General features: G+C 47.1%; 1 protein-coding gene across 5 annotated transcripts in view; it reads right to left on the minus strand.

Moving 5' to 3' along the window:
* Window positions 1-22,050, minus strand: part of JARID2 (jumonji and AT-rich interaction domain containing 2) — a 229,373-nt gene extending 207,323 nt beyond the window's left edge. The window contains exons 1-2 of one of the 5 annotated variants that reach the window (XM_043908491.1): window positions 21,746-22,050; window positions 19,910-20,113 (exon numbers count right to left, since the gene is read on the minus strand). In XM_043908491.1, the coding sequence (XP_043764426.1) occupies window positions 19,910-19,954 (45 nt within the window). In that variant the 5' untranslated portion in view covers window positions 19,955-20,113; window positions 21,746-22,050. Of the gene's footprint in view, window positions 1-17,610; window positions 17,753-19,909; window positions 20,763-20,885; window positions 21,039-21,745 lie in introns of those variants that run through there. The other 4 variants (XM_043908490.1, XM_043908492.1, XM_043908489.1 and 1 more) reach the window with 4 other exon arrangements.
* Window positions 22,051-25,042: the final 2,992 nt, after the last annotated feature.

The raw sequence follows: 25,042 nt of genomic DNA on the forward strand, positions 1-25,042 counted from the left end.
ACCTTCCCTCCTCAAGGGCTCTGGGGCCAGGAGGGAGAAGCTCTGAACTGGCAAAATTCTGGGAGGCCGTGTGAATGCACTCACGCAACCGCTTTCCTCACGTGACCCCTCGGGTAAACAGGGCTTATTTCCAGGGCCCCGAGTAACACGGCCACACCCTCGGAAGGCAGGTGAAACACACAGACCCCTGGGGATCCGCCTGCACGCAGCCCAGCAACCTCCAAGCCCATCCAGGTGGCGGACAGGAACAAAGAACTGTCAGACGAACGGCCGCGAGGCCTGGTACTGTTCTCAGTGATGAAACCACAGAGAAATCTCACTCCTGTATCACAGCGGACTTCTGAAGGCAGGAGAGCCAGTGAAACACGGCTCCCCAAAAGACTCTCAACAGCAGGAGCTGAACCAACCAACCACAAAACTCCCCAGACTTGGCTCACCCCGTGATGAGTATTCCGAGTTCCTCCGCGTCTTATCATTTGAAGCCTGAGTCTAAGAACGACATTCTACCTGGACAATTTCACAGCTGACGCCCACCAGGGCACAGACAGTGTTCCCTCCTCGGCACCTACAGCCAGCTGGTTAGGAATCAGACCCTCCATTCCCAATGGCTGGCATCCTCAGGCCTTTTGCTTCCCCTCAAACAGATCTCTGAACCTTTACATGGGAAAGGAAAGGCACTGGATTCTGTATCTCGTGCTAGTAAGCTGCTCGCCTGAGGGGGGGTGTGGGGGTGTGTGTGTGTGTGTGTGCGTGTGTGTAAGGCTGGGCAGTGCCGAGGTCAGGAGAATGACACTCCAGAAAGCTCAGGCTGTGTGTTGACCTCACCACCTCTCCCCCAAAGTCAAAGGAGAAGCATTTATCAAACCGTCTGCCACCCAGCAGGCTGCAGCATGTCAGCATTAGAGAGACACTGGTGTGCAGGCAGAAGGGAGGCACTCACACCTTGTCTTCCTGCAGGGAGGCACCTGCAACCCATTTCACAGTGCAGAACACTGAGGCCCGGTGATCTCCCAGGAGACTCAGCTGGTATGAAGCAAGGTGGCATTTAGAACAGTTTACCTGAGGTCTCCAGGAATGGTGAGATGACTAAATGTTCACTAAATTAAATGTTCACCAAAGACATGCAGATACACACATACACACTTAGTCAGATACATATTCACAAAACTTCTCAGAGAGAATGCAGTATAAAAACAAACCAACACAAGGACACGTTTCTGCCTCACAAAGATAATAAAAGCAGAAGGGGCTTTGATAAGAGATTCCTAAAGCCAAAACACACAATACCTGCCCCAGCCAGGAGAAACAGGTGGGCCAGTGCAGTCCCTGAAGGGCAGCCAAGCAGGAACAAGGCCCAGGACACAGCCCCTGGGGTGGCTGTCTCCCCCAGGGGCACAGGAGTGGAACTCACTGTTGACTATTTTCCTTCTCACCACTCCTGTTCCAGGGTGAGTGTCACGGTCAGTGAGAGGGGCTTTAAAAGGAAGTTTAAAAAAAAAATCTAGACAGAGACTTCCCTGGTGGTCTACTGGTTGAGAATTCGCCTTGCAATCCAAGAGACATGGGTTCGATCCCTAGTCGGGGAACTAAGATCCCACATGCCATGAAGCAACCAAGCCTATGCAACTACTGAAGTCCATGAGCTCCAACTAAGACCTGATGCAGCCAAATAAATATTAAAAAAAATCCTAGACAGATGTTTGAATGTGTTCTCTTACGGAAGTTCACTCAGTTAAAACGTGCTTGTCTGAGCCCACCCTCTCCCCGAGAGAGCACTCCCTCCAAAGGAGGACAAACCAGGATCCTCAAACTGCTTCACCAGCACAAACGCCACGTGGAGCTCCTCCAACCCATCTGTCCTCCCGGCTCCAGACGCCCCGCGGGGAAAAACGGAGAGACATAAAGGAGGGAGGGAGAACACAAGTGACAGTTATTTGAGATAAAGCTGAGCAGTACTGACCTTTAATTTGAAGACCCTGAGCCTCACGCCATCTTTTTTATGAATATGGGAGAGCACTTTGGGACCTTTCCAGCTGGGAGGGAGAAGCACCATTAGTCATCCCCGCTGGCTCGGAGACCTGACAAGCTCCACTTTGAAAACCTGTACAGACTGGCCACCATCAGTGCTGCCTTCCAATTCCACGAGGCATGACTTTCAGACAGACCCCTGAACCGAGAAGGGAACCAAAAATCAATCAGATAAAAATGAAAGGGACGATTCTATACTATCCTGTGAAATACCACGGGCACGGGTCCCCGGAACGACTGGCGGTATTGCCATGGCTATACCAGCTCCCTGGGGAAGGGGGTCAGCATCCACTGAGGATACCCTCCAGTTGGCTGCCAAGTGACCTGTCCGGTAGCTCCTTCTGCAGCCAAGAGGTAGCCTTCACTGCGGAATCTACGGAGAGATGAGAGTAACTCCCAAAGCAGTATCATTTCGCAAAAGGAGTCCCACAGAGCTGGGATACCTGAGGTCCCAGCAGACGGTCCAACACCTCTCTGCAGCTAGGAGGATTACTAAGGCTTTAAAATTCAATTACAACTATGGACAGTGACAGGTGGGCGTCCCTGCTGACTCAGACGGTAAAGAACAGGCTGCAATGCAGGAGGAGACCTGAGTTCAATCCATGAGCGGAGAAGATCCCCTGGAGAAGGGAAACGGCAACCCACTCCAGCATTCTTGCTTGGGAAATCCCAAGGACAGAGGAGCCTGGTGGGCTACAGTCCATGGGGCCACAAAGAGTCAGACACGACTGAGCACTAAAATAACAAGAAAAAAAAACTAAAATAATGAGGGAAAAAAAAGAAGAATGGAAACCTAAGTTTGAGATGCAGAATTAAATGGACGTGTATTCAGCCACCCCCTTGTGCAAAAGAGGGTCAATCCCACAGCACAGCCCGGAGCAAGCGACTGTCCAAGACAGGGGCTGGGCTGGATCCGGCCAACATTACAAGGACAACCAACTGGTCCTGTCCTTAGTCTTGTGCTTTTAAAGGACAGTCGAGGTGCCAACTATTTTAAAGCTCCAACACACTAATTCTGTAAACAATAATGGCTACAGCCTGCACACTGCGCACTGGAATGGATTCCTCAACTTGGCCTCATCACTTATGCAGCTGATGAAACAAACACTGACAGCTTTTTTGCATTTGTAAAGGCCCCACAGCAGCTGTGGTGATCCCACCATAGAGCAATGAATTAAGCCTGAAACCCAGCTGGGTCTGAACAGAAGCCTTTTTTGCACAATACAGCAAGACGATCATTGTTAACCTAGGCATTATTGGGAAATATTCTGCATTATATTATAGGGCAGTTCTAACTCAATTCGTAAAATTAGCTCTAATAAGCAATTTTAAGAGGAGGGAGGTGGCATTTGCTTTAGAAATGGCACACAAGTGTGCGCATAGGTTATAGGTACACCGCACAAAGGCAGGCTGGCAGAACAGAACACAGATTTCCAGTTCAACAATGCAAAGTGTAAAAAAACAACTCCTTTTTAGATATCCATGCACATACACACACTCACACCTACTTTCTAAAGTGAGGTGGGTGAATGTCTTACCTCGCAAATTCTTCGTTATTGAGCCACTACAGAGAAAACAGTGAATACAGCCTTTTGCCCTTTAGGTAACATCGATGACTGGAGCACAAGAGTCAATCTGGAACTGAGAGTTGTACCAGAAAAACCAGGGAGTGTGAAAAAGCGTGATTAATCCCATTATTAAGGAATTTTTTTGACACTGAACTTGAGTATGTGATGAATAAGATCCCCAAACTAACATGCTGGTCTTTGGCTTCCTCTTACCAGGAATCTCCAGGAAAGACACAGACACCCACCCCAAATCTCCATCACTTCCAGAGAACTAGAATCCTCCAACTCCACCAAAGGCCTCCAGCACCCTTGGGTCATGGGGTTTTCTCAGTCCCCACCATTCTCTCTATCGCCTCATACTTTCGATGAGCACTTGAATATGAGTAAAAATTGCCTGACTCAAGTAGGAAGCTGATCTCATCTTTATTTCACAGCAATGTGGGAAAAATAAATCTGCGGGGGGTGGGGGGGGGCGGTGGGAAATCACAACTATCAAAGCATGGCACCACCCATCTTCCTTAAAAGAACTCCCAGTTCTTAAACAACTTTGCTGAGAGACTTTTCTGATTTTTTAAGCATTTTTTTGTTTAGGGAAAACTAGGCTTGGAAGGAGCAAGAAAATCAGGGGAACTTCTAGGCAGACAGTAGCTCTCTTTCCTGTACCTTTCAGCAAAGAATGTCGACATCAGCAACCACGACAAAGTCAAAACCAAAGGTGATGCAGGAAAACAACCCCTCAATCCTTCCTGGCTCCCAGGGAGGAGCCAGGGTTTTTAAGTCCTGGCGCCTCCCAAAACCACGTGGTAAATGCCATGCAGAGATTCACCTGAAGGCCAAAACAACAACCCCAAACAGCTGAGTACCCACAGAAAGCCAATCAACCTATGATGAAATTCCAAGCCCCACCACTTTCTCATGCCTAAGGGAGCTTGCAAAGGGGGAGAGGCAGTGAGACTCCCGGTGGGCACCCACACACAGTGAAGCGTGGCAATCAGGCAGGGAGGAAAGTGAGAACCACACCCCAAAAAGGCAAGGCACCCACGCAGCCCTCTGCTGAACAGAACACAAGAGATGCAGGGACACAGACTGAGATGAACAGCTTCATAGGTCAAAGAGCAGTAAACAAATGAAGTATTATTCAGCCATAAAAAAAGGAATTGAGTCCTTTTTATGGATACACGCTACAAAGTGAAGAAACCTCGAAAACATCATGCCAAGTGAAAGAAGCCAGTCACAAAAGGCTATATCCTGTTTGATTCCATTTACATAAAGTGTCAAGAATAGGCAAATTTACTGAGACAGAAAGTAGATTAGTAGTTGCCAGAGACTGGAAAAACTGGGATGAGATGTGGAGCGCCTGCCAGTGGGTATGGAGTTTCTCTTTGAGGGTGATGAAAAGGTTCTAAAACTGATCGCAGTGATGGCTGCACAACTCTGAATATACTAAAAACTACTGAACTGTTTAAGAGGGGGAGGAAAAAAAAAAAAAAATCACATTCACATCCAAGATCACTCAGGGAAGACTGAGATGCCTCGGATGCCTTTCGTCTTGAACCACCAGTGGAACGCCAAAAGAAACATAGCTGAAGAACTGCCAAAAGAACTGGAATAAGTTGGGGATATGAGAGTTTCTAAAAAGAAAGGCTAAAAGGGGCTGACACTTTGCTAAAGATGCAGCAGCCAAGGACAGCAATGTATGCCAAGCATATATATACACTCTGTAGTTAAGACTGAAAAGTGTGATGAGGGGTAACTTTAATCTCCCCAAAAATAAAAAGTGCAACTGCAGTCTTCCTATTTCCCTGCAGCTATGTTGTGGGCTTTAATTAAGAGCATGACAGCCTACCATTTAAGTATATTTATCCGATGTCAGTGCCTACTTAGACTAGTCCCGTAAATTCGTTTTAAAACCATCTTTGGATTCGGAAATTGGGAAGGAAGCAGTTAGAGGAGAGACTCTAAAAGCACATTCAGAATCACTTTGTCAGCCTTAGAAATCTTTTCACACTCAGCAGGGAGGGCTCTGTGCGGTGGACAGGAGGAAAAAGGCAGCCACGAAGCGCCATCCAGGCTTCCTTGGACAGTCAACAACGCCAATCTGGACAAACAGGCAGTTAGGACTGAGCGAGAGGTTCTGCTCTTTATTGAGATGACCTCCGTGTACAAATACAGTAAAAGAACTCCTCTTACAATAGGTACCATTAAGGTCTTCATTTGTATTAAACAACTGTAAGCAAACAATGTTCAGCTGTAAAAGCTTTTGCAAGTCAAAGATAATGGCCTTCCCTGGTAAACTGACTGTTCTTTACAATCATCATTATTTATACTCCCAAGAGGCTTTGCCTAGTGCTCCAATAAATTCTGGAAGGAAATAACATGACAACTTCAGCAAGTCTCATGTTAGACGGAAAGAAAAAAAAAGTAGAAAGTGTGTTTCATTTGGGGCTATGTCAGTGTCTGGGTAGCAAGCACTTCATATAATTGGAGCAGGAAGTGGAGAAAAAAACACACACACACACACTTTTCAGCTTCAGATTTCCAAGTCAGACCCGTCCTTCCCACCTCCCAGTGCTTCCAAGCTTACCAGATTCAAAATAAAACCCATTTTTATGGCATCATTAGTTTTTATTTATCACAAGTAGAAAACAGTGCACTTCTCCGTGTGCTTCTCTGGGCTTTGCAAGTCCACATTTGTATCAGGAGTTTCTGCAGGACTAAGTGATGGTGTTTATACTGAGCTGGGGCGGGGGGAAACCATCCAGGACAAAGAAACAAGTAAGTATCCCCCACCTTCTTCCACCAGGAGACATGGCCTGTGTGTGGCCAAGATACGCCCAGAGTCTGGGACAAGCAGGCAAGTCTAAAGTGTTCTTCACTTAGAGGAGGTTTCCTTTCACTCCGTCCACCACCTTTCAGATTCCAGCAAAGTTTAAACCACAATGGTTTGGAATCCTAACAGCAGTTTTGAGGATTATGATACAGAATGAGACTCTTCAAACATAGTTAAAGACACAGAACAGAATCATGTAGTCACTCACATCTACCAACTGCTACCCCAAGAAAAGTTCATTTATTAGATCCAGACTCTCCCTGGCACCATGTACGGTGGGGAAAGGTGATATTGAACTGCATTGGCATTTAAACAGAAATCTGATCTCGGCTATTCAAGGATGTGCTCACCACTGGGGATTACTTCAAAATTCTTTTTTAAACTTTAAACTTCTTTAAAGAACTTTAAAATTCCTCCACATTAAAAATTCTGTCAGGGTGTCAATACCGGTATTACTTAACAAACCTCGCCTTTACCTAAGCTTTTAGGTCAAGTTTACAGAGCTAAAACAAAAAGCCACTCAGTCCAAACACTGCTGGGTTGCAGACTAGTGCTCACTGCCCATTATTTTAATCCGGCTGTCACTCTGGGCATTTAGAAAGTGAACACACTCGGGTCAAAGAAAAAACTGTTCGCTCCTGGGATGACTGCTCATTATGGCCTTGAATCCTTTTCGGAACGAGGTGCAGTGTACAGAAGTAACTATATCAAAAAAACACCCCTCTCAAAAAATTGTCACCAACTCAAGTCCTAGTGAAAAGGCTGCAGAGTGAATGGAATTGAATGTCAAAGACAAAAGCCATGTAAGAATCAGGAATGAGGTCTTTACTGAGCAACACCAGGTGTCTTATCATTTTTACACATTAATATGCCACATTTAAAAATAAATAAAAATTTTAAAAAAAGAAACCAGGTTGACTGCCCATTTGGCACCTATCAGACCCCTTCGCCACTTAGGGTGATCAGGCTGGAAAGGAGTCAGTCAGGTGGTATGAGTCGAGGACCAGCATGGGGAGTCGGTTGCTACAGCAGGTAGGAGTCACGTGCTACACTTAACTGGGACTCCAGGCCACGGCTCATCCCCATCACGCTGCCTCTTACCCCCTCCAACACCAAGACACTGTAACAAGCTGAAAATAAACACACAGTGCATTCATGCTCTGTGCAGAAGGACGGAAGAAGGGGCAATTGAGGTGAAAATGACAAACATCTAAGTCCTAACTAATCTATAAAGGGACATCTTTACTGAAGAATGAAAAAGGCGGCAAAGAAGTCCACCCAAAAATACTCTTAAATGCTACTTCTTAGCAGTTCTGGGATACTACCTCATTCTCACATGGCGGGGAGGGAGATCGATAAAAAGCCAGCACCAGAACAATCAACAAGTGCATCTGCCATAAAAATCATCACACTGTATTTTATCATAAATTGAAAGGAAAAGCACCTATATTATTTTCATTTCTATCTTCTTTCTCAAACAACCCGGACAAGCTGAAATCAGCAAGGATGACCCAGAAACATGGTGTTCCCTCTTCAAACCTTGAGGCTGGAGAATTACAGCCACAAAGACCTGTGGGACCTAAAATATGAATAATCTGATCTAGATAGCTACAGTTTATAACACTTCACATCTGACTGTTAACATCCGACTGTGCCTCCCCCAAAATGACCTTGAGAGGCCAATAAATGAAGGTGTGAGTCTCCCCATTTTACGCAGGAAGAAACTGAGACTGAGGGTGAGTGATTAATCCAAACCCACCAGTTCTCTTCCCAGAGTTTGGCATCCCTGCTGTCAGCTGAACTGTAAATTCTCTAAGGACAAGGACAGCGTCATATTTTCTAACCCCTAGCAGAGTCAGAGGCTTCCCTGGTGGCTCAATGGTAAAGAATCCATCTGCAATGCAGGAAGCGCAAGAGACACAGGTTCGATCCCTGGGGTGGGAAGATCCCCTGGAGAAGGCAATGGCTAGCCGCTCCAGTCTTCTTGCCTGGAGAACCCCATGGACAGAGGAGCCTGAGGGGCTACAGTCCATGGGTTCACAAAGACTGAGCGACTACAGGATGAGAGCATGGTAAGCAGCCAGACTATACCGGCTGTATTTAACTAAATATTCTTTCAAGCCAGAGCCCAATGGGACCTTTGTAACCATACAAAGCCCACCTCCCAAACAAGGCTGAAATCACTTGTAAAAATAATGGGATTCCAGGTCATTTTAAAGTTACATCACGCTCTCACAGAAGAACCATTTCATAAACGAGAAATATGTAATTGTACAATCCTACAGACCCTTCTCCCTTCACAGCCACAGTCATCCTAACTAATAACATGTTGTGTTCTCGGAGCAATTTTGTTTTACAAAGTGCTTCCCCATATCTCATCTCATTTAGTTCTAATGCCCTGAGAGAGGACAAGGAAAGAAAACAGAAACTTAAATAAAACCCAACTGACATCTTTACTACTTGTTACAAGTACCTGTATTGGTTTTTAAAAGCAGACAACAAACAAACAAACCCACTGGCACTACCTGGGGGGCCGTAAATTAGAGCAGCCTTTCTCTCAGAAAACAGCCCTTAAGAGGGACCTGAACATACACACTGGTAACACAAAGTGGCCATTTCACTTTGAGGAAGTTGGAATCAAGGTGCAAAAAGATACAGGAAAAGCACACTGCACACATCACTGTGGACAACAGCCCCCAAACTGTGTGAAAAAGCCCTCAAAAACAGATGGGACAAGAAAACTGTGGTACAGACCGACCAGGTGCCCAGCAGCTATTGAAAGGCAGGGCAGGGGACTTTCCTGGTGGTGCCGTGGGTAAGAATCCATGTGCCAACGCAGGGGACACGGGTCCCACCCCTGGGTCCACGAAGACCCCACATGCCTCAAGGCAACTTAGTCCATGGGCCACAACTACTAGCCAGTGTGTGGCAACTACTGAAGCCCATGCACCCTAGAGCCCACGCTCTGCAACAAGAGTAGCAGCCCCTGCTCACCCCCAACAAGAGAAAGCCCGAGCACAGTTAACAATGACCCAGCGCAACCAAAAACAAACAATTTTAAAACAATAATGATGCAGAATCCTCTTTTGGTAACTGAAATGAGATATAAATGCAAAGAGCCCAGAAGAGACTTATCATTTAAGAGTAAGAGCCCACATATGTAAAACAACATTTGTGAAGTGCAGGAACACCCCGTAGGTGACTGCAATAGATTTTACCTTTGTGTTGTTTGCAATGAATGACTTCTAGGACAATATAATCATTTTCAAACAGGGGCAAACATTAAAGGCCCAAGTACATATGGGGATTACATGTAGATTTTATTTTCCCATGAAAATGAATCAATGACTGCAGTTATCATGGATAACTGAGGATACACCTGGCAGGAGAACATATCTCTGAAAAATGGGTCCAAAGGCAGAATCCCCAGATGGCCTTCCGCTGTAGCAGGGGCTGGGTTTCATGCCCTGGAGGTGTCACTGGTAAAATGTGCAACCTTTGTTCCTAGACACCTGTTTTTTTCTCAGCTGTGAAATTCTGATTACTGAAAGCTCACCGTTTTCCACTCGATCCTTACCAATTCCCTCCCACTACTGGATAGGATTTTAAATACTCAGCAAATATTTCCTAAACTGTGTGATGACAGAAAATTCAGCCTCTACTCATGTGGGATTAACAGGGTGAGATACATACAAACACTCATTCCAGAGAGGTAGTTGTGAGGAGGCAGGCTCACAGAAAGGGGGCTTGGCTCTGCCTGATGGGAGGAAGACAGTGGCAGGCTGTCCAATCAGGTCACAGAGAGGTCAAGGTAGGCAATCGGGCCCAAAGCAAGCTGAGGAACCAGGATGTGCAAAGATCAGGAGGCTGGGTCAGCTGCAGTGGAAAGGGTAGCCCCAAGCGCAAGGCAGAGCAGGGGCTTTGTGCGGCGCTGAGACCTGATGCGCTGAAGGAGCAGGAGTCAATGCGCAAGCTCAAGGACTACTGACCGCCCCTGTGGAAAGCTTCAGTGCCGCTCTAAGCTGAGTTCTCACTCTGTCACTCTAGTTCACCACCCAAGCAGGCTCAGAAATCAGGTGCTGGACAATGCAGAAGAGAGCCCACCAGCAGAGGGGGCGGGAGGAGATCACACCGCCGTCCACTTGTATCGTGTTAGTCTTGCGTGCCCAGCAACACGGTGCTACCTCAGGTGTGCGGCCAAGTGACTCTGCTACACATCTTTTACACTGTTTATTCAGATTCCTTTTCATTACAGGTTTATTACAAGATACTGAACATAATCACCTTCTAGTCTTTAAAGCTTTGTTCCATATTCCAAAACGGACTTTAGAGTATCTGTTGCTCTTCATTTGGCTTGTTAAGAGGCAGAGAATTCATCTGATTTATTCATTTCTGAGTCAGCCTGGAAGGCTGCTGACAGGCCTCCTATCTCTAGGTTGGTGATTTCCAACTGTGTAATCATACCTTCTTGAGGATTTGTGCACTGTATGCAGTTTACAAAGTGCTTTCACATCAAAAATCTCACTGACCCTCCCAGCCACAAGTCTGTGAGGTGCATGGAACAAGTTTTCCGGGTGAGGAAGCAGCTCAGCGAGGTTCTGTGGCTTGCCCCGGGTCACACAGCTAGCGCAACACAGGGCTCAACCCTGGGCTCAGCTCCTATTCCCAGTCTTGTCTGCTAGGACCACAGAGGTGCCCTACACATTCAGAACAAGCCCCTCACAATCTGAGGCGCTGAGCTCCCCAAGCCCACATACAAGCCATGAGGCATGGACACAAAGCAGAGGAGACGACGAGTCCGAAGAAGGTCGACGGCCAACTGCTGCTGAACAGAGGAAGCATTCACGCGGCGCCCCTCCTGCAAACCAGGCGGGGAGTGAACGCAAGAAACACATGCACAGCCCTAATCCCTTCTCATTTCCTCCTGGCACCTGTTTCTGCCCCCACAGGCGCCGAACACTTCTAACAGCTGGTAGAAATGAGAACTGAGAGCACACACAACCACTGTAGATCAAGCTCTAACCCAAATTCTGGTTGGGGGAAAAATGGAGAAAGAACACCCAGATTCAAGAAGAGAGCCACAAAAACAGGGTGCCAGAAAGTCTCCCAACATTCCCCCTGGGGGACTCAGTCACATCAACCAGAGGGTCTCTTGGTGGAAAACCCCCACCCCACACCCTACCCAAAAATACTGCTGGTTGTACTGGAGAAAATACGTGACAAGAGCCATGGAGGGAATACAAAGGGGCAAAATGTGTGGCTATGAATATGATGACCTTCTAGGACTCCTGGTAACTAAACACTGCTGCCCGTATTTCAGTGCTCACTGCCTACCTCTTCATGGGTGGTGGAGCTTGACAGACTTACAAAATTAGAACTTAAAATCCAATTTAGGCCTTCTAGGCCTCACCAGCTCTCAGAATCAGCTCCCAAGACTGTCAGTAGGGTTCCCCTTTCTAAGGCCTTCATACATCCTATGAATATGTGAGTAATTACATGTAATGTTCTCATTACTCACTCAGCCTCATTAACACATCTGGGCAGTCTTTGTTGACTGCCCAGCCCAGACCCTGGTGAGGATTTGAGGGCAAATGATTTCCCCGAGCACCCCGTGGTCCCCTAAGCAGCAAAAGTCAGGGGCAACAATAAAGTTGCCAGAAAAAGCATCGAAGCCTATTTGTCACAGCCCCTGCAAAACCAAATGAATTCAGAAGCCTGGAGAGCAAACACAGCCCGGGTCAGCTCTCAGGTGCACTGGACAGGATGGGGTGGGGGCACTTATAAAACACAGAGCAAGCACCAGCCGGGCCCCAGGGCAACTGGGACCTCATGGCTTTTTCCAATCAGGACTAAGGGGACAGGCAGCTAGGGAGAAGAGGGTAGCTCCACCAACTGGTGTTTAAAAAAACAACACACACTCACTTGCAACAGATCCACTCCTACTATAGAGGCTGACAAACTGCCTCAACTTCCCCCCAACTTTCTCAAGTATAAAAAAACCTCTCCAAAGGCTGCCAAGAGCCTCTATTATGGCCTTTTCTCCACCTCCTGGGGCTACTCTGATCATTCCTTTTACCTCCAGTTCATGTGGACTAAAATATGGGGAGGAGATCCAGCCTTTCACTCTCTGGCCAGGGTCTGCTGGCCTCAGTTTTCCCTTCTGTAAAATGGACTCAACAGTCTCTTCCTCTCCTGTGAGCTCACTAGAGAAACAATAACTGTGGGAGGTTATTTCAGAACTGACTGGGTCTTCTCCTCACGATGCTAGTGTGTTTCCTACAGTCCAAGCTCTTCTGGTACAATTCTTCAAATGGCAGAAAAGTCCTAAGAGGCATGGGCGAGCCCCCTCACAAAAGTAGTCAAGGTTGTGGCCAAACAGATCAGGGGAAGTAGAAAGCAAGCCCCACAGAAGCACAGAGCCCAGGGCTGGAGCCCAGCTGCCCACTCAGGTGGGCCCAAGACCTGGCCCCTGGGAACGGGATCCACCTCTGCAAAATGTGGGCCCCCCCCCCGACCCTACACATCCTGACAAAGAGAACAAGAGAACGAAGACAGACAAAAGCCACCTGCAAGAGGTGGAGGACAGGACGGGCCAGGAGCAGGCAGATCAATCAACCGGGAGCAGGTTCAGCTCTACTTTTGACAATTTTATTCCGAATCAAAAATGAATGAAAAACCCTTATTGTAAAGTGTGAGACTGTCAGAAGGCCACAGGGTTGTCAGAAGTCAAGAAAAATTATACTCTAAAAGGATAAGGAAAAAATGCACTCAAATTGTGTTTTTAAAAACAGGAGACCAAAGTCATCCGAGTTCCCACCTCCTGGAATGAAAGTGGTCTGAGATGAAGGAGCAAGTATGGAGAAGGCTTTATGGACACGCAAGGGACCCAAAACACCAAGTCTGGGGCCTGGAAAAGGAACCAAGGTTTGCAGAGCAAGGGCGGGCAGTCAGAGGAGCAAAGAGATCAGACCCATGGGAGACAGAGAGAAGCAAGAGAAACGGACTCAGCAACAACTGAAGTTCAGCGGGTCTCCCTTCCATTAACAGGTAGGCTTAAGGATCTGAAACGGAACAGACCTTTACCATATCTCCTAAGTAAGACAAAATAACTAAAGTTGCTGGACAAGATATAAGCTTCTGAACTCCACAAAAATGAAGTGTAAAATCACTCATCTTTCTACACCCACCATCCTGAGAATGACACAAACTCTGAAAGTATTACAAATTACCTCAGCAGAGCCATTCTAACGGACCCACATTTTATCTTCGCTACCTGGCATGAACTAGATAAGGAAGTCTAGTTTAATATTTGGGGATTAAGGCTAAATATAATGGAAGCACTCTTACAGCTGGACCATAAGTTGGTTAGCTAACGTAAAGTTTGTTAAGCAGTAAGTCTTTAATATATGTGTATATAGGTTGAGCATATACATATATATGTACAAGTGAATGTAATGAACACATAAATATGCTTTTAGTTACAGATTTTTTTAAATTATTTATTTTGTCTCAGCTGCATCACAGAGGCTTCCACTGTGGTGTCCCAGCTTAGCTGCCTCGAGGCATGGCGGTTCTTAGTTCCCAGAACAGGGATCGAACCAGTGTCCTCTGCATTAGAAGACGGATTCTTAACCGCTGGACCACCAGGGAAGTTTTTGTTACAGATTATATTTGAGAATTCGTGGTATTCCATGTCAAGCTTTTTTGTTTGATGGGAAGGGAGTTCAGCCATAAATGAAGCTTGGTTCTTAAAAGGGAACCACTTGCAAAGCAGAATGGATGCGAAATCTTACAGATTTCCCCCAAGTCTTTTAAATAGCAGGCCCACATCTAATTTAACAATCTCGTTTTTACAGTAATTCACTTTTATCAAGGGTTCCCATTCAGCTTCAAGTTTTCATAGAAACCAACCCTCTTGTCACACTCGTTCAAAGGTTTATATAATATTTAACTGAAATTGCAGTAAGTCTAACTGGAATAACCAGATTTGGGAACAAACAACTGGCACTTGGCAAGCCTTCTATGTGGGTAAGAGCCAAAGGGGACAGAGGCACACACTCCCCGGGCCTGCCCACTGGCAGGGAGCTTCATGCAGGGATGTCACAGCCAGGATGTCCTTCAGCCAGAAGAACTGGGTAGGCTGGGTAGGTGGAAGGTGGTTAGTACAAGAGCTGTTGCTACGATCCTGGGAAATATTTAGACACAGACCAATAGAAGGAAAATCAGAACCATACAAGCAGAATTCCAAAAACAAAACTTCTTAGACTAAAAAACGTATGGCTGAGTATTAAAAAGTCAGGTCCTCAGACCAGCATGACCAAGGGCAAACCTTAAAAATAAACCTAAAAACCCTAAAATAAACCTAAAGACCTTAAAAATAAACTTAAACAATCTCTTCAGCATGCATTTACAATTAAAAAAAAAAACTTGCAGCGAACTAGAAAAGTGTGCATCAACCAAAAAACTCAAAGTTCATCTTCACACACACACAAAAAAACCCCATAAGGCAAAAAAAAAAAACCCCAACAATGCCTACCTACAGCTAACAGAATCCTTCCATCTATACTGCCCTGGCAACATGAGTTGTACTCTATAAAAATACTGCCAGTGTAACACCTCTCAATTTTTACAATTCACTCTGGAGTCTGAGCTGCCTACCTGAGCATTTCATGTCATTCTTCCAGATCCAGATTACTAACTCATTATGGTTCGCTTTACCAAAGTAGCCTATGTTTTGAGTGACATGTTTTATCCTTATTTTTCCATTAGCCCTGTAATTTTTACTGTTCGATTTTGTAGGACTTGATGTTTTTCACCAACGCAGACACCATGCTACGTGAGATACAGCTCTGGTTACACAGATCTGGACTGTTCAGTAGGACAGCTTCATATGTTCAGTCACACGAAGCAATGACTTGTCCAAATTGAGCTGTCCTGTAAGGATCAAAAAAACATACTAGGTTTCAAAGACACAAGATGAAAAAAAAGGTAGATTAGTATAGATTTCTATTTGTATTGATTATATGTTAAAATAAATGATCATGTGTTCAGTATACTAGGTTAAATAAAACTCTCATTAAACTAAAAAAAAAAGTTCAGCTTAGCCTTTATTGAGTATTTCAATGTTAGGCTTAACATGACTTTCCCATATGTCTGAAAAGAAGAAAAGGGTTCTATTTAAAATCTGAAAGACACTGGTTACATACTCCAAAGAATTTTTTTCTTTCTGAAGGAGGAAATTTTAAATAACCTTTGGAGCAGGATATATGTTAAGATTAACACTGGAGTTCTTTCCAAGGCATCTGGAAGTGAGTCAACAGCCCTCAGCCAAGCAACAAGAACTGGTCTGACCTCTTAGGACAGGAAACAGCCATGAAACCATCTAAGCACCAAGTAATTCTAGTTGGCCCTTTGGGCCAACGGCTGTGGGGGACACACAAGTCAGATACTTGTCTACAGTAAAGTAATAACCCAGGTAATCATAAATTGGATTATTTTTAAAGATGAATTTTTTTTAAAAATTTCAGCAACACACTTCGGACTCTTGACAGTATTCCTTCCATAATCTCTCCAGGCAGTGATTGTTGCTAAACTGTTTCTGCCCAGAGACTTATGTGAAAAAGAGAATGGGTTTTCTCCACTACTAGAAAGAGGCGGAAAGCAAGCCACCTCAACAGCTCAAAAAAGAAAAAAATACAGCAATTAAATAAGGTATGCGCGTGTTCCCCGGCCCCAGAACCGTAAAATAAATCAGTTAGGTGTAAAATGGGCGGGGGGCGGGGGGGGGGGGGGGGGGGGGGGGCGGGGACGGACACCAACTTATAAATCCTACCACTACATTTTGGTGTAGTTCTACTTTTTCTCTTCACAATTTCATGCAATTAGAGTAAACTTTGCTTTTGAATCTTGTAACACAAACTTTTCCCACAGTTTTCAATCACACTGCACTTTTAAATCAGAAAATTAAATACCTAAAATTTACATTCTAGTGTTACAAATTCTTCTTGAGCTGTCCTAGAAATCAAACTGGTAATCTGTTTTCCTGCTAACTGCATGAATCATATCTTTATGTGGCAGAGATATCTATTTCAAACTCACACCTTCTATAAAGCATCAAATATCAAATAGTTTTGAAGTCTAGGTATCTTATCTGTTATACTCGACAGCAATAACCAACCAGTGGAGTGACAGGAATGGCATAAAATACCCATAGAGCAAAACATGTAACTTTTTATTGTCCAAGTGGATTGGGGCTTTGAAAGGCAAATGTTTTCAGTATTTAAGGTACTGTAGTGGGAATCGTGCCCAGCAATTAAGACAGGATTACACTGCAATTTATGAGTTTTTTCAAAGACGTCATTTAATATGAAATATAACAATCATTTTTCCCAAAGCTTGCCATCTACAATCCCACCCCCAAACTCTGTTTTGCTAAAGCAGTAAATGGCAACGCGGCAGGCATCTAAGGCTTTGGAGACCAATTGTAGGGAATGCGCTGCCTTCCACCAGCTCAATAATATCATCTTACATAGAAACAGAACAGTTTTACATCTTCCACGCACATCATCTCACGCACGCGATCTCTGATAAACTGAAAAGGCAAAAGCATGTATTACTTTTTCTATTTTACATAAGAGTAAATAAACCTAGATTTCCCGCCTCTCGTGCTCTCGTTCTGAAGAACTGAGCCCAGGACACCTTAGACTTGCAGTCCAGGGCTCTTCAAAGGACACCTACCAATGACTGGTCGTCTTCCGTCTGCCCCAACCCATGAACTACTCCATAGGCCTAGAGCTGGCATAGCGAATAAGTGCCACTCTGGTGTTTCAAGGCTTCCAGAAAAACCAACAGCTGATGCCGTGCAGCATAGCCCCGCCACATCCTGCCGTGACATCCCCAACACGACTTAAAGTTGACAAGGTGGCCAAACCCATCACGCAGTTCTCCTGCAAAGCCAAGCTGCCCCACTTAAGTTTCCCTGCTTTGCAAAAGCATTGACGAGAAAGCACGACCACCACCGCAATAATGACACAGCCGTCAGCAGACCTGGAAACAGAGGAAGCGAAAACGTTTTCGCAGACAGGAGGCGTCTTCGGCCTGCTGCCCACCCCCGAAACGGAACAAGAGCAGGGTCGGGGGCGCTCGCCAGGCGACCCCAGGCTCCCAGCGGCTCCCTGCGCTCACCTGGAGGGCAGCGCGGCGCTGCGCCGCGGAAGGCCAAGGCCGATCGCATCCTCCTCCTCCTCCTCCTCCCGCGCGGCAGCCCCCGCCTTCGCACCACCGCTCCCTCCGCCCCCGCAGCCCCGCCGCACTGGAACCTCCCGCCCGACTTTTGACGTCACGGAGGAGAAGGTTCCACCCGGGCCCGTCCCTTTGTGACGTCACAATGACAACAGAACCCGGCCTGAGCGTCCGGGAACCCGGAGCCGCGGGGGGCGGAGGGAGGGGGCGGAGGCCGGCGCGAGGCGGGGGAGGAACCGGGGGGCGGGGAGGGGGCGCGCTGACGTCTAGCCGGCTTAACCTGTTGCTCCCGGGCCCGCACTGGAGCCGGCGGGCCAGGCCGCGGGGAGCCGGCCGCGCCGCCGCCGCCATGCTCGGCCGTGCGCGCGCTGGGGGGCGCCCGCCGCAGCCGAGCGCTGCCCGCCCCCTCCCCGCCACGCCCCCGCCCCGCTCGCCGCGCCGCGCCGCCCCCTCCCCAGGCCGACCGGCCGCACCGCCCCCGCGCCCCACCCACCCATCCGTTCTCCCGCCCGCCCTCCCGCCCCGAGCCCGCAGCCCGTAGCCCGCCCCCTACAGGCCGCCCGCGGCCTCCCAGACCCGGCCCAGCCCGCCGCGACCCCCGCGCGCCCCCCCTGCCGCCGCACCGGCTCGAGCACGTCAGGAACACAGGCTCCGCTCCCCGAGCGTTAACTCGTGCTCTGCCTCCTGCGGCCGCCGCCAGCCGCGGGCAGGCAGCCGGACGCCCGGAATCGACACAATCCGCTGACCACCGGGAACAAAAAATCCCACCCCACGCCGCTCCCCAACTTAGCGAGGGCTGGGATGGGGGCGGGGGTGGCTCTGGTCCAAGTTCTACCCCCTTTTTGCTTTGTGGCTGCACCCGGATCGGACGTGCCCCGGGAAGGCGTCCACGCTCGCAGGCAAGCTTGTCTCCCTGCAGTTTCTACAGCCCGAGTTTAAACTAGTCCTTTGCATTCTCCTCAGCCCTCTGCAATGCGGATGTATTTTAATTCTTATATTCTTTAGGGACCAGCGTTTTTAAGTTGGGCTTGATTATTTAACCTTGCATTTCTTTCATAGTTGAAGTTTATGTGTCTAGGTTAGGATCAGCCCTCAAGAAGAGGTATTCAGCTTTTCCATTAAATCTATTTTTTACAAAACCAGTGCCCCGAAGGTCATCTCCCATTACACACATCATAGTGCTCAAAAAGGGAAAATATTAACACCAATTTGTCTACCCGAGTTAAATCAAACTTTCTTATAACATTGCTTTATTCCTAATGTGTGTTCATTCGGCCTTTTTTTTTTTTAATGGGTTCTTTGATTTAAAGCATGCAGCTAATCACCGATCACTTGAGTGCATATTTGGTTAATCCTCGGTCCCCCCTCTCCTCTCCCTCCCCCCAAACTTAAAAAAAAAAAGCCACCACACACAAAACAAAAACACTCCCCATGCCAATCAAAACGTAGCTGTACTATGCACAAAACAAATTTAACTATTCCAAACCATTTAAATCTCGGAATAATCACCAAATTTCAGAAGCCCAATTAACTGGGAGAAATTAATTGTAGTCACTTACATTTACATTCACATGCCTACTTAAAAACGTTAACTATATTCTATGTCTTTTTCCCCTAAAACTGGAAACCATGAATTTTTAAACAAAACCAGTCCCATTATTAAAGTCAATCCCAACAAATGCATTCCCTGTAACATGATTCCCAACTGGTTTATGTCGCGAACCAAATAAGCCAAAACGACCACATACATTAAATTTGATGTGCCAGTGCAAGGAACAAGATCGCCATAATCGGACCCTCGATTACAACTTAAAGGGCTTCCAACACACACGCGTTACACGATTTCCCAAATAACATTAATAATAATAACACAGACTCATTTGCATGCAAAGTGCAATATGGGGACAAATCCGCCCGAGAATGCAGTTTAGTTATATTACCGCAGCCCCCACCTCCCCGACTAGGCTCCACCAAAATCCCCTGCCTTTCATCTAAAACTAGATTATGGTTGTGTCATTCGAGGTCAATTTATTCACTGGAGGTATCGCTACACCAATCTGTTTTTTCATCCAAACTAGGCAGACACGACTTTGCCTGAAAAGCCTTCTTTCAGAAAAGAAAGAAACAGCCTTATCGGACGCTGTATTTCAAACCCTTCAGCTGCAGAATTATCTATAAACTTGACATTCACAGCCATTGCTTAAAACTACAAGTCAAAGGATGTGTTGTTAGGAGCACTTACGTATTTCTTCTGGATGATATTCCTCTTGGGTCTTTCCTTGCTCATTCTGAGATCCAAATGCTGATTGCAAAAGGGGACAATTGCTTCATGAATTTAAAGCCGTCAGAAATTTGCAAAAAAATATCTTGGTGGTTTTTATTGTTGTTGGTGGTGGCTGATCTTGTAATCCGACTTTTCTTCCTCTTTCCCCAAAGCCTGATTCGCCTTGAAATAAATCCGAAATTGGGAAGGGAAAAAAAAAAAAAAAAGCCAAAGACGAAGCAAACAAAAAAAAAAATTCACTTTAGTAAAACACTCATAATGGAAAATTTCCCCCGAAACACACACACACAAAAAAAACCGACGCCCTTCACTCCCCCCCCTTTTTCCTCCAAAAACTACATCAGCGAAACGTGAAGGTCCTTAGTGTCTGAGCTGTAGTTACATCTTGGAAAAGAAAAGGGAAAGATAAATAAAAAATGTTGGAAGTCACGTTTGTGCTGCAGCAGCAGTGCGAGCAGAAGAGTCAACTCCAGCGGCGGCGGCGGCGGCGGCGGCGGCAGCACCACAGCGAGGGCTCGCCGAGTCTCTTTTTTCCAAGCCCCCTAACCAATGAGAGAGAGGCTATCCAGCCCAACTTTAAATGGACTCTGCTTTTATACAAGTTAGGGCTCCTCGGATAATTCCCCACCGGACGTCAGCCGAAAACTCCCACAGCTGGGCCACCAGGCGCCCGCCTACTCCAGTGCCGACCGCCCCTGGCCCAGCCCAGAGGACCCCCATGGCCCCGTCGACGAGACACCCAAGAGGCCTCGACGAACCCTTCCCGGGCTACCCTGCAGGCATCGCTCCCACGCCGAGCCTAAGACTGGAATTGAGAGAGGCTCCCTAGCTCAATGCATGGCACGCTCGGTCGCTCCACCTCACCCCCTTTCCCCAGCTTGCCGCTCACCCCTCGGCCGCCACAACGCTAGCCCCCGCCTCGCCGCGTGTCTACCTGCAGCCGGGCTGCTGGGTGCCAGTGCCCCAGGACGCCTGGCCCCGGGGAGAGCCGCCTATTCCCGGGGCACCTTAGAATGGTCCCCTTGATCTTCTGGAAGTTGTAGTCCCCCGACTACAAAATGGCTATGGCCATGGGCGCTGGGAACTACAATTCCCAGCCTGCCCCGCAAGCCTGTCACTCAACTCCCCTCCCCACCTCCCCGCCCCCGCCCCCCTCGCTGGCCCTGCCAACAAACGCTTGGACGTGTCCCGCGTGTGACACTGAGCGAGGCTGGCTCGGGATTGGCCCGCAGAGCGTGTGGTCCGCGAGCGAGGAACTCCCCACGCCGGCCCGCCCCCGCCCCCCGGCCGCGGCCGCCCTCCCCCGGCGACGGCCGGCCCCCTCCCCTCGCGCCCCGCCCCCACCCGCGGCGCGAACCGCCTGTGGAATCGAGGAATCGCGCGCGCGCGCGCGCGCCGGCCCGCGCCGAGCGGCGGGGGAGGGACGCGCCGCGTCCCGGGGGAAGGCCTCGGAGCGTGGCGGCGCGGGGGGCGGTGTCGGCTAGGGGTTGGAGCCCGTCCTGAGGAAAACTGGGCCACGCACCAAGAGGAATCCTCGGTGCGAACTAGTTGATCGGCGGCGCCTGCTGCCTCGGCGGCACAGCCGGTGTCACCTCAGGACACCGCCTCGCGTCTCCACACGGAGCGTGCTGCGGTCGGGCTCGGGGGGAGCCCGAGGTCACCTCGCGGAAAGGCCACCTCCCGACGCGGCAGCGGCCTGGCGGGCGAGGACGGCGTCGGGGGACCCCAAAAGGGAAGCCCCGGCCGCCGCCTCCTACCAAAAAAAAACAACAACAACAACAAAAAAATCATCACCGTCTTTTAAGAGATCGCGCTGGATCTTGGCTGGTCCCGGCGTCTCTTGCGTCTGGAGTGCCTGTTAGCGAGGCTACAACGTTGAGGGGAAACGAGTGGAATATGGAGTCCGAGCCACACAGACCCGCACACCGCGAGGAAGCGTCTGGAACGCCGAGTGCCGGGAATACCACCCGCGGTAGCCACGCGAGAACCCGCGTTCTACCTGCCTCTGCCCGCTGTTGTGCTCATTTAATCGTTGATCTAAAGGAAGGAGTCAGCCCCGGTGTCTCTCTTCGGCCTTCGCCTTATTAGCTACTTCAAGTCTCTCTTAGCCAGTCTGCATTGTTAATTTCCTTATTCGCACCGTAAATGTAGAGTAGTGTTTTAAAGAATCTCCTCTCGGGCAGTTCTTTTAAGAAACGGGAAGTGGAATTAAGTACGCCTTCATATTCATTCCTATACATTCAATTCTCCTTCCCATCCCCTAGATTTTCTTTATGTAGGAAGTATCATAATCGTTAGGTTTTATCTACAGCAGCGTTTGAAGAGTCAGTGTTTGAAGTGTTTGAGGAATGTCTAGAAAGGTCTCAAACTGGAGGTGAGAGACCTGTCATACCACCCTGGGCCCTATCCTAAAAGGTACGGGATGGCCTGTCTGAGCTGGTTAATTTCCTCATCAACAAATTAGTGATCATCACATCCTATGGAGTGGATTATGTAATAATGTTAGCCCAGCTAAGAACCAGACACGTTATTAAAAGATTTCTGTAAATCAAAGTTTTGGTTTTGCTGCGCAGCATGGTATGCTGGATCTTAGTTCCCTGATCAGGGATGGAACCCGTGGCCCTGAAGTGGAATCCAGAGTCCTAACGGTTGGGTCACGAGGGAATTCTCAATAAAGTGCTATTTCAAAATGCTTTTTAATTATGACTTTACCTTTTTTTAAAAGATCTGCTTTCTAAATTGAAATAATGTGTCATATGTTGATTTCAGTCATAAAAATAAATGACCTTCTGTGCCTTCATATGGCACATATCCTGAAGGACCCAATAGAACAGATTTCATTTTTCCATACTGGCCACCCAAGTGACTTTATACAACTGACTTTTTACAATGAGGTGGTTTCAAGAGACTTTCTGATTATTATGACCTGTATACTGGCAGTCTCCACTTCTCCACACTCAGGGTTTTAGCCAGCTCTCAGGAGGTTTAATGTCAGATCTGCCCTTCCCCAGGCAAAATTCTTAAGAACAAAGGTGGGTTTCTTCTAGGTTCTCTCAGCTAGCCTCTGAGGCTAAGCTTCTCTGTCCCCAGGCAGAGAACTCCCCTGCTGAGCTACCAACTCCAGGTCACCACATAAAAACCATTCTAGTTGAGGCTGGAGGGCAGGCGAAAGGAAGGAATTTGCTCATTTCCAAAAGATTTGAATAACATTCATGTTGTTTTCCCTGAAAAGGAAAATAGACTGGTCTTTTTAGGGGTTGAAAGCCTTCCCTGTTGTGGAAGTAACTATCTCCTGATGAACTTCCTTTTACCTTTCCTGTCTTTTTACTCCTCTTTTTCGTTTTCTATCAGTGAATATCACTCTTTCTCCTGATGATTTTAACCCTTCCAGCACTTTTCTTGACCTATTCAAGTCGTGGTGTGAGGAATGCGAGGGTAGGGGAAGACCTCACTAGGTACAGTGTTGCTACAGGACCTATATGCCAGCACTGATCTCATCTGAAGACAGCACTCAAAAGTCCTTTGTTAAGAAGCACACAGCTCAGTAGAAAAGGCAGACTCATGACTGATTACGATACCTCTGAAAAGTACTGTATTTGCACTATGAAAAGGTGGCAAAGGGAATGCATTACTGAGGTGACCGGGAATGAAGGAGTTTTGAAGGATAAGTAGGAGTTCAGCAGTTTGAAGTATGCTGAGCAACTTTACTGCATTAAAAAAATAAAATCCTTGAGACCTAAAAAAAAAAACAACCACACTCATGGATGGGATTCTGTTTTGTTTAGAAGTAACCAAAGATAAAACTTAGAGGTGAACAGGAGCCAGAACCAGAAAGGTTCTGCATGCCACTTTGGACTTTGCCTGTAAGCTAAAAAGAAGCTCAGAAGGATTTTCACTAGAGGTATAAAGCGGCTTTGCGTATTTGAAAAGTGATTCTGATTGTGAGAGATGAAGTTAAGGATTGAAGGAAAGAGAGGTAGAATCCAGTTGCAATGTACTTGCATAAATAAGATGAGAAATGGTTATGATCTGAATCGAGCAGCAGAGGAAAGAGCAGAGAGAGCAGAGAACAGGTTGAGAAATATTTAGAATGTCAAAAGTCAACAGGACTTGGGAACTGGTTAGCTGGAGGGAATGGTGACTAATGGGGCAGAGTCTTAAAATCATACCTTTAATCTTACCTTTTATGCTCTTAATTAGGTCGATTATCCATCATAGGAAGACTAGGAACATGATGGATGTGAAAGAGGAAGAGGTAACAAACAGGAATAAAAGCAGGCCCTTACTATTCAGGGTACACATCTGAATCACAGACTGAATCAAGCAGTCTAGTCCTCCACTTGATTTCCTATAAGAAATGACAAAGAATTAAAAAGTTAATAAAGACCAAGGACAGAAGAATAATGCACAGTCTTACATTATATGCATATTGAAACTTCCCTTTTAATGCAAGGAATGACACAAGTTATCCTAGGTGTTTTCAAACATGAATCAACTCCAAGTTTCTCCTAAGAAACAACTCAGGGCTCATCTTCTGCAGAAATCCTGCCTTAACAGCCCATCTTCCCCTACTGCCCTTTGTATAAGATACTTACATGCTTACATTCTCCAATTTTGTCTTATGTTCCCATCTCCTCTCCAAGTAAAGAAATAAGCTTTCTAAAATCAGAGACCATGTTGTCTACTTCTCATATTCTCTCTGAAGCTCCAGAAACTTCTCAGAATTTGAAAGGGTCCAGTAATGCTTACTGATGAATGTTTCACCCAAACTCTAATGCCTGACTATTTAGAATATTGCCAGCCGCTTAGTCTGTTGACTTATCATCTCCAATTCTGTTTTGGAGCACCACTGTTTTTCCTCTTACAGTATCCAAATTCAACATAGTGCTGTATACTCCTTAAGGCCCCAGCTCCAGTCTTAACTCCAGTTGAGCCTGGCTACTGGGCTTCCTCACTCCTGAATTCTCATTGCCCCTGTTACTTCAGCCACATTTTTTAAAAATAAAAATTACAGGGACTTTGCTGGTGGTCCAGTGGGTAAGACTCTGAACTCTCAATACAGGGGGCCTGGGTTCAATCCCTGGCCAGGGA

The sequence above is a fragment of the Cervus elaphus genome, chromosome 7 (genome assembly GCF_910594005.1).
Source record: "Cervus elaphus chromosome 7, mCerEla1.1, whole genome shotgun sequence".
NCBI classification, from domain to species: Eukaryota; Metazoa; Chordata; class Mammalia; order Artiodactyla; family Cervidae; genus Cervus; species Cervus elaphus.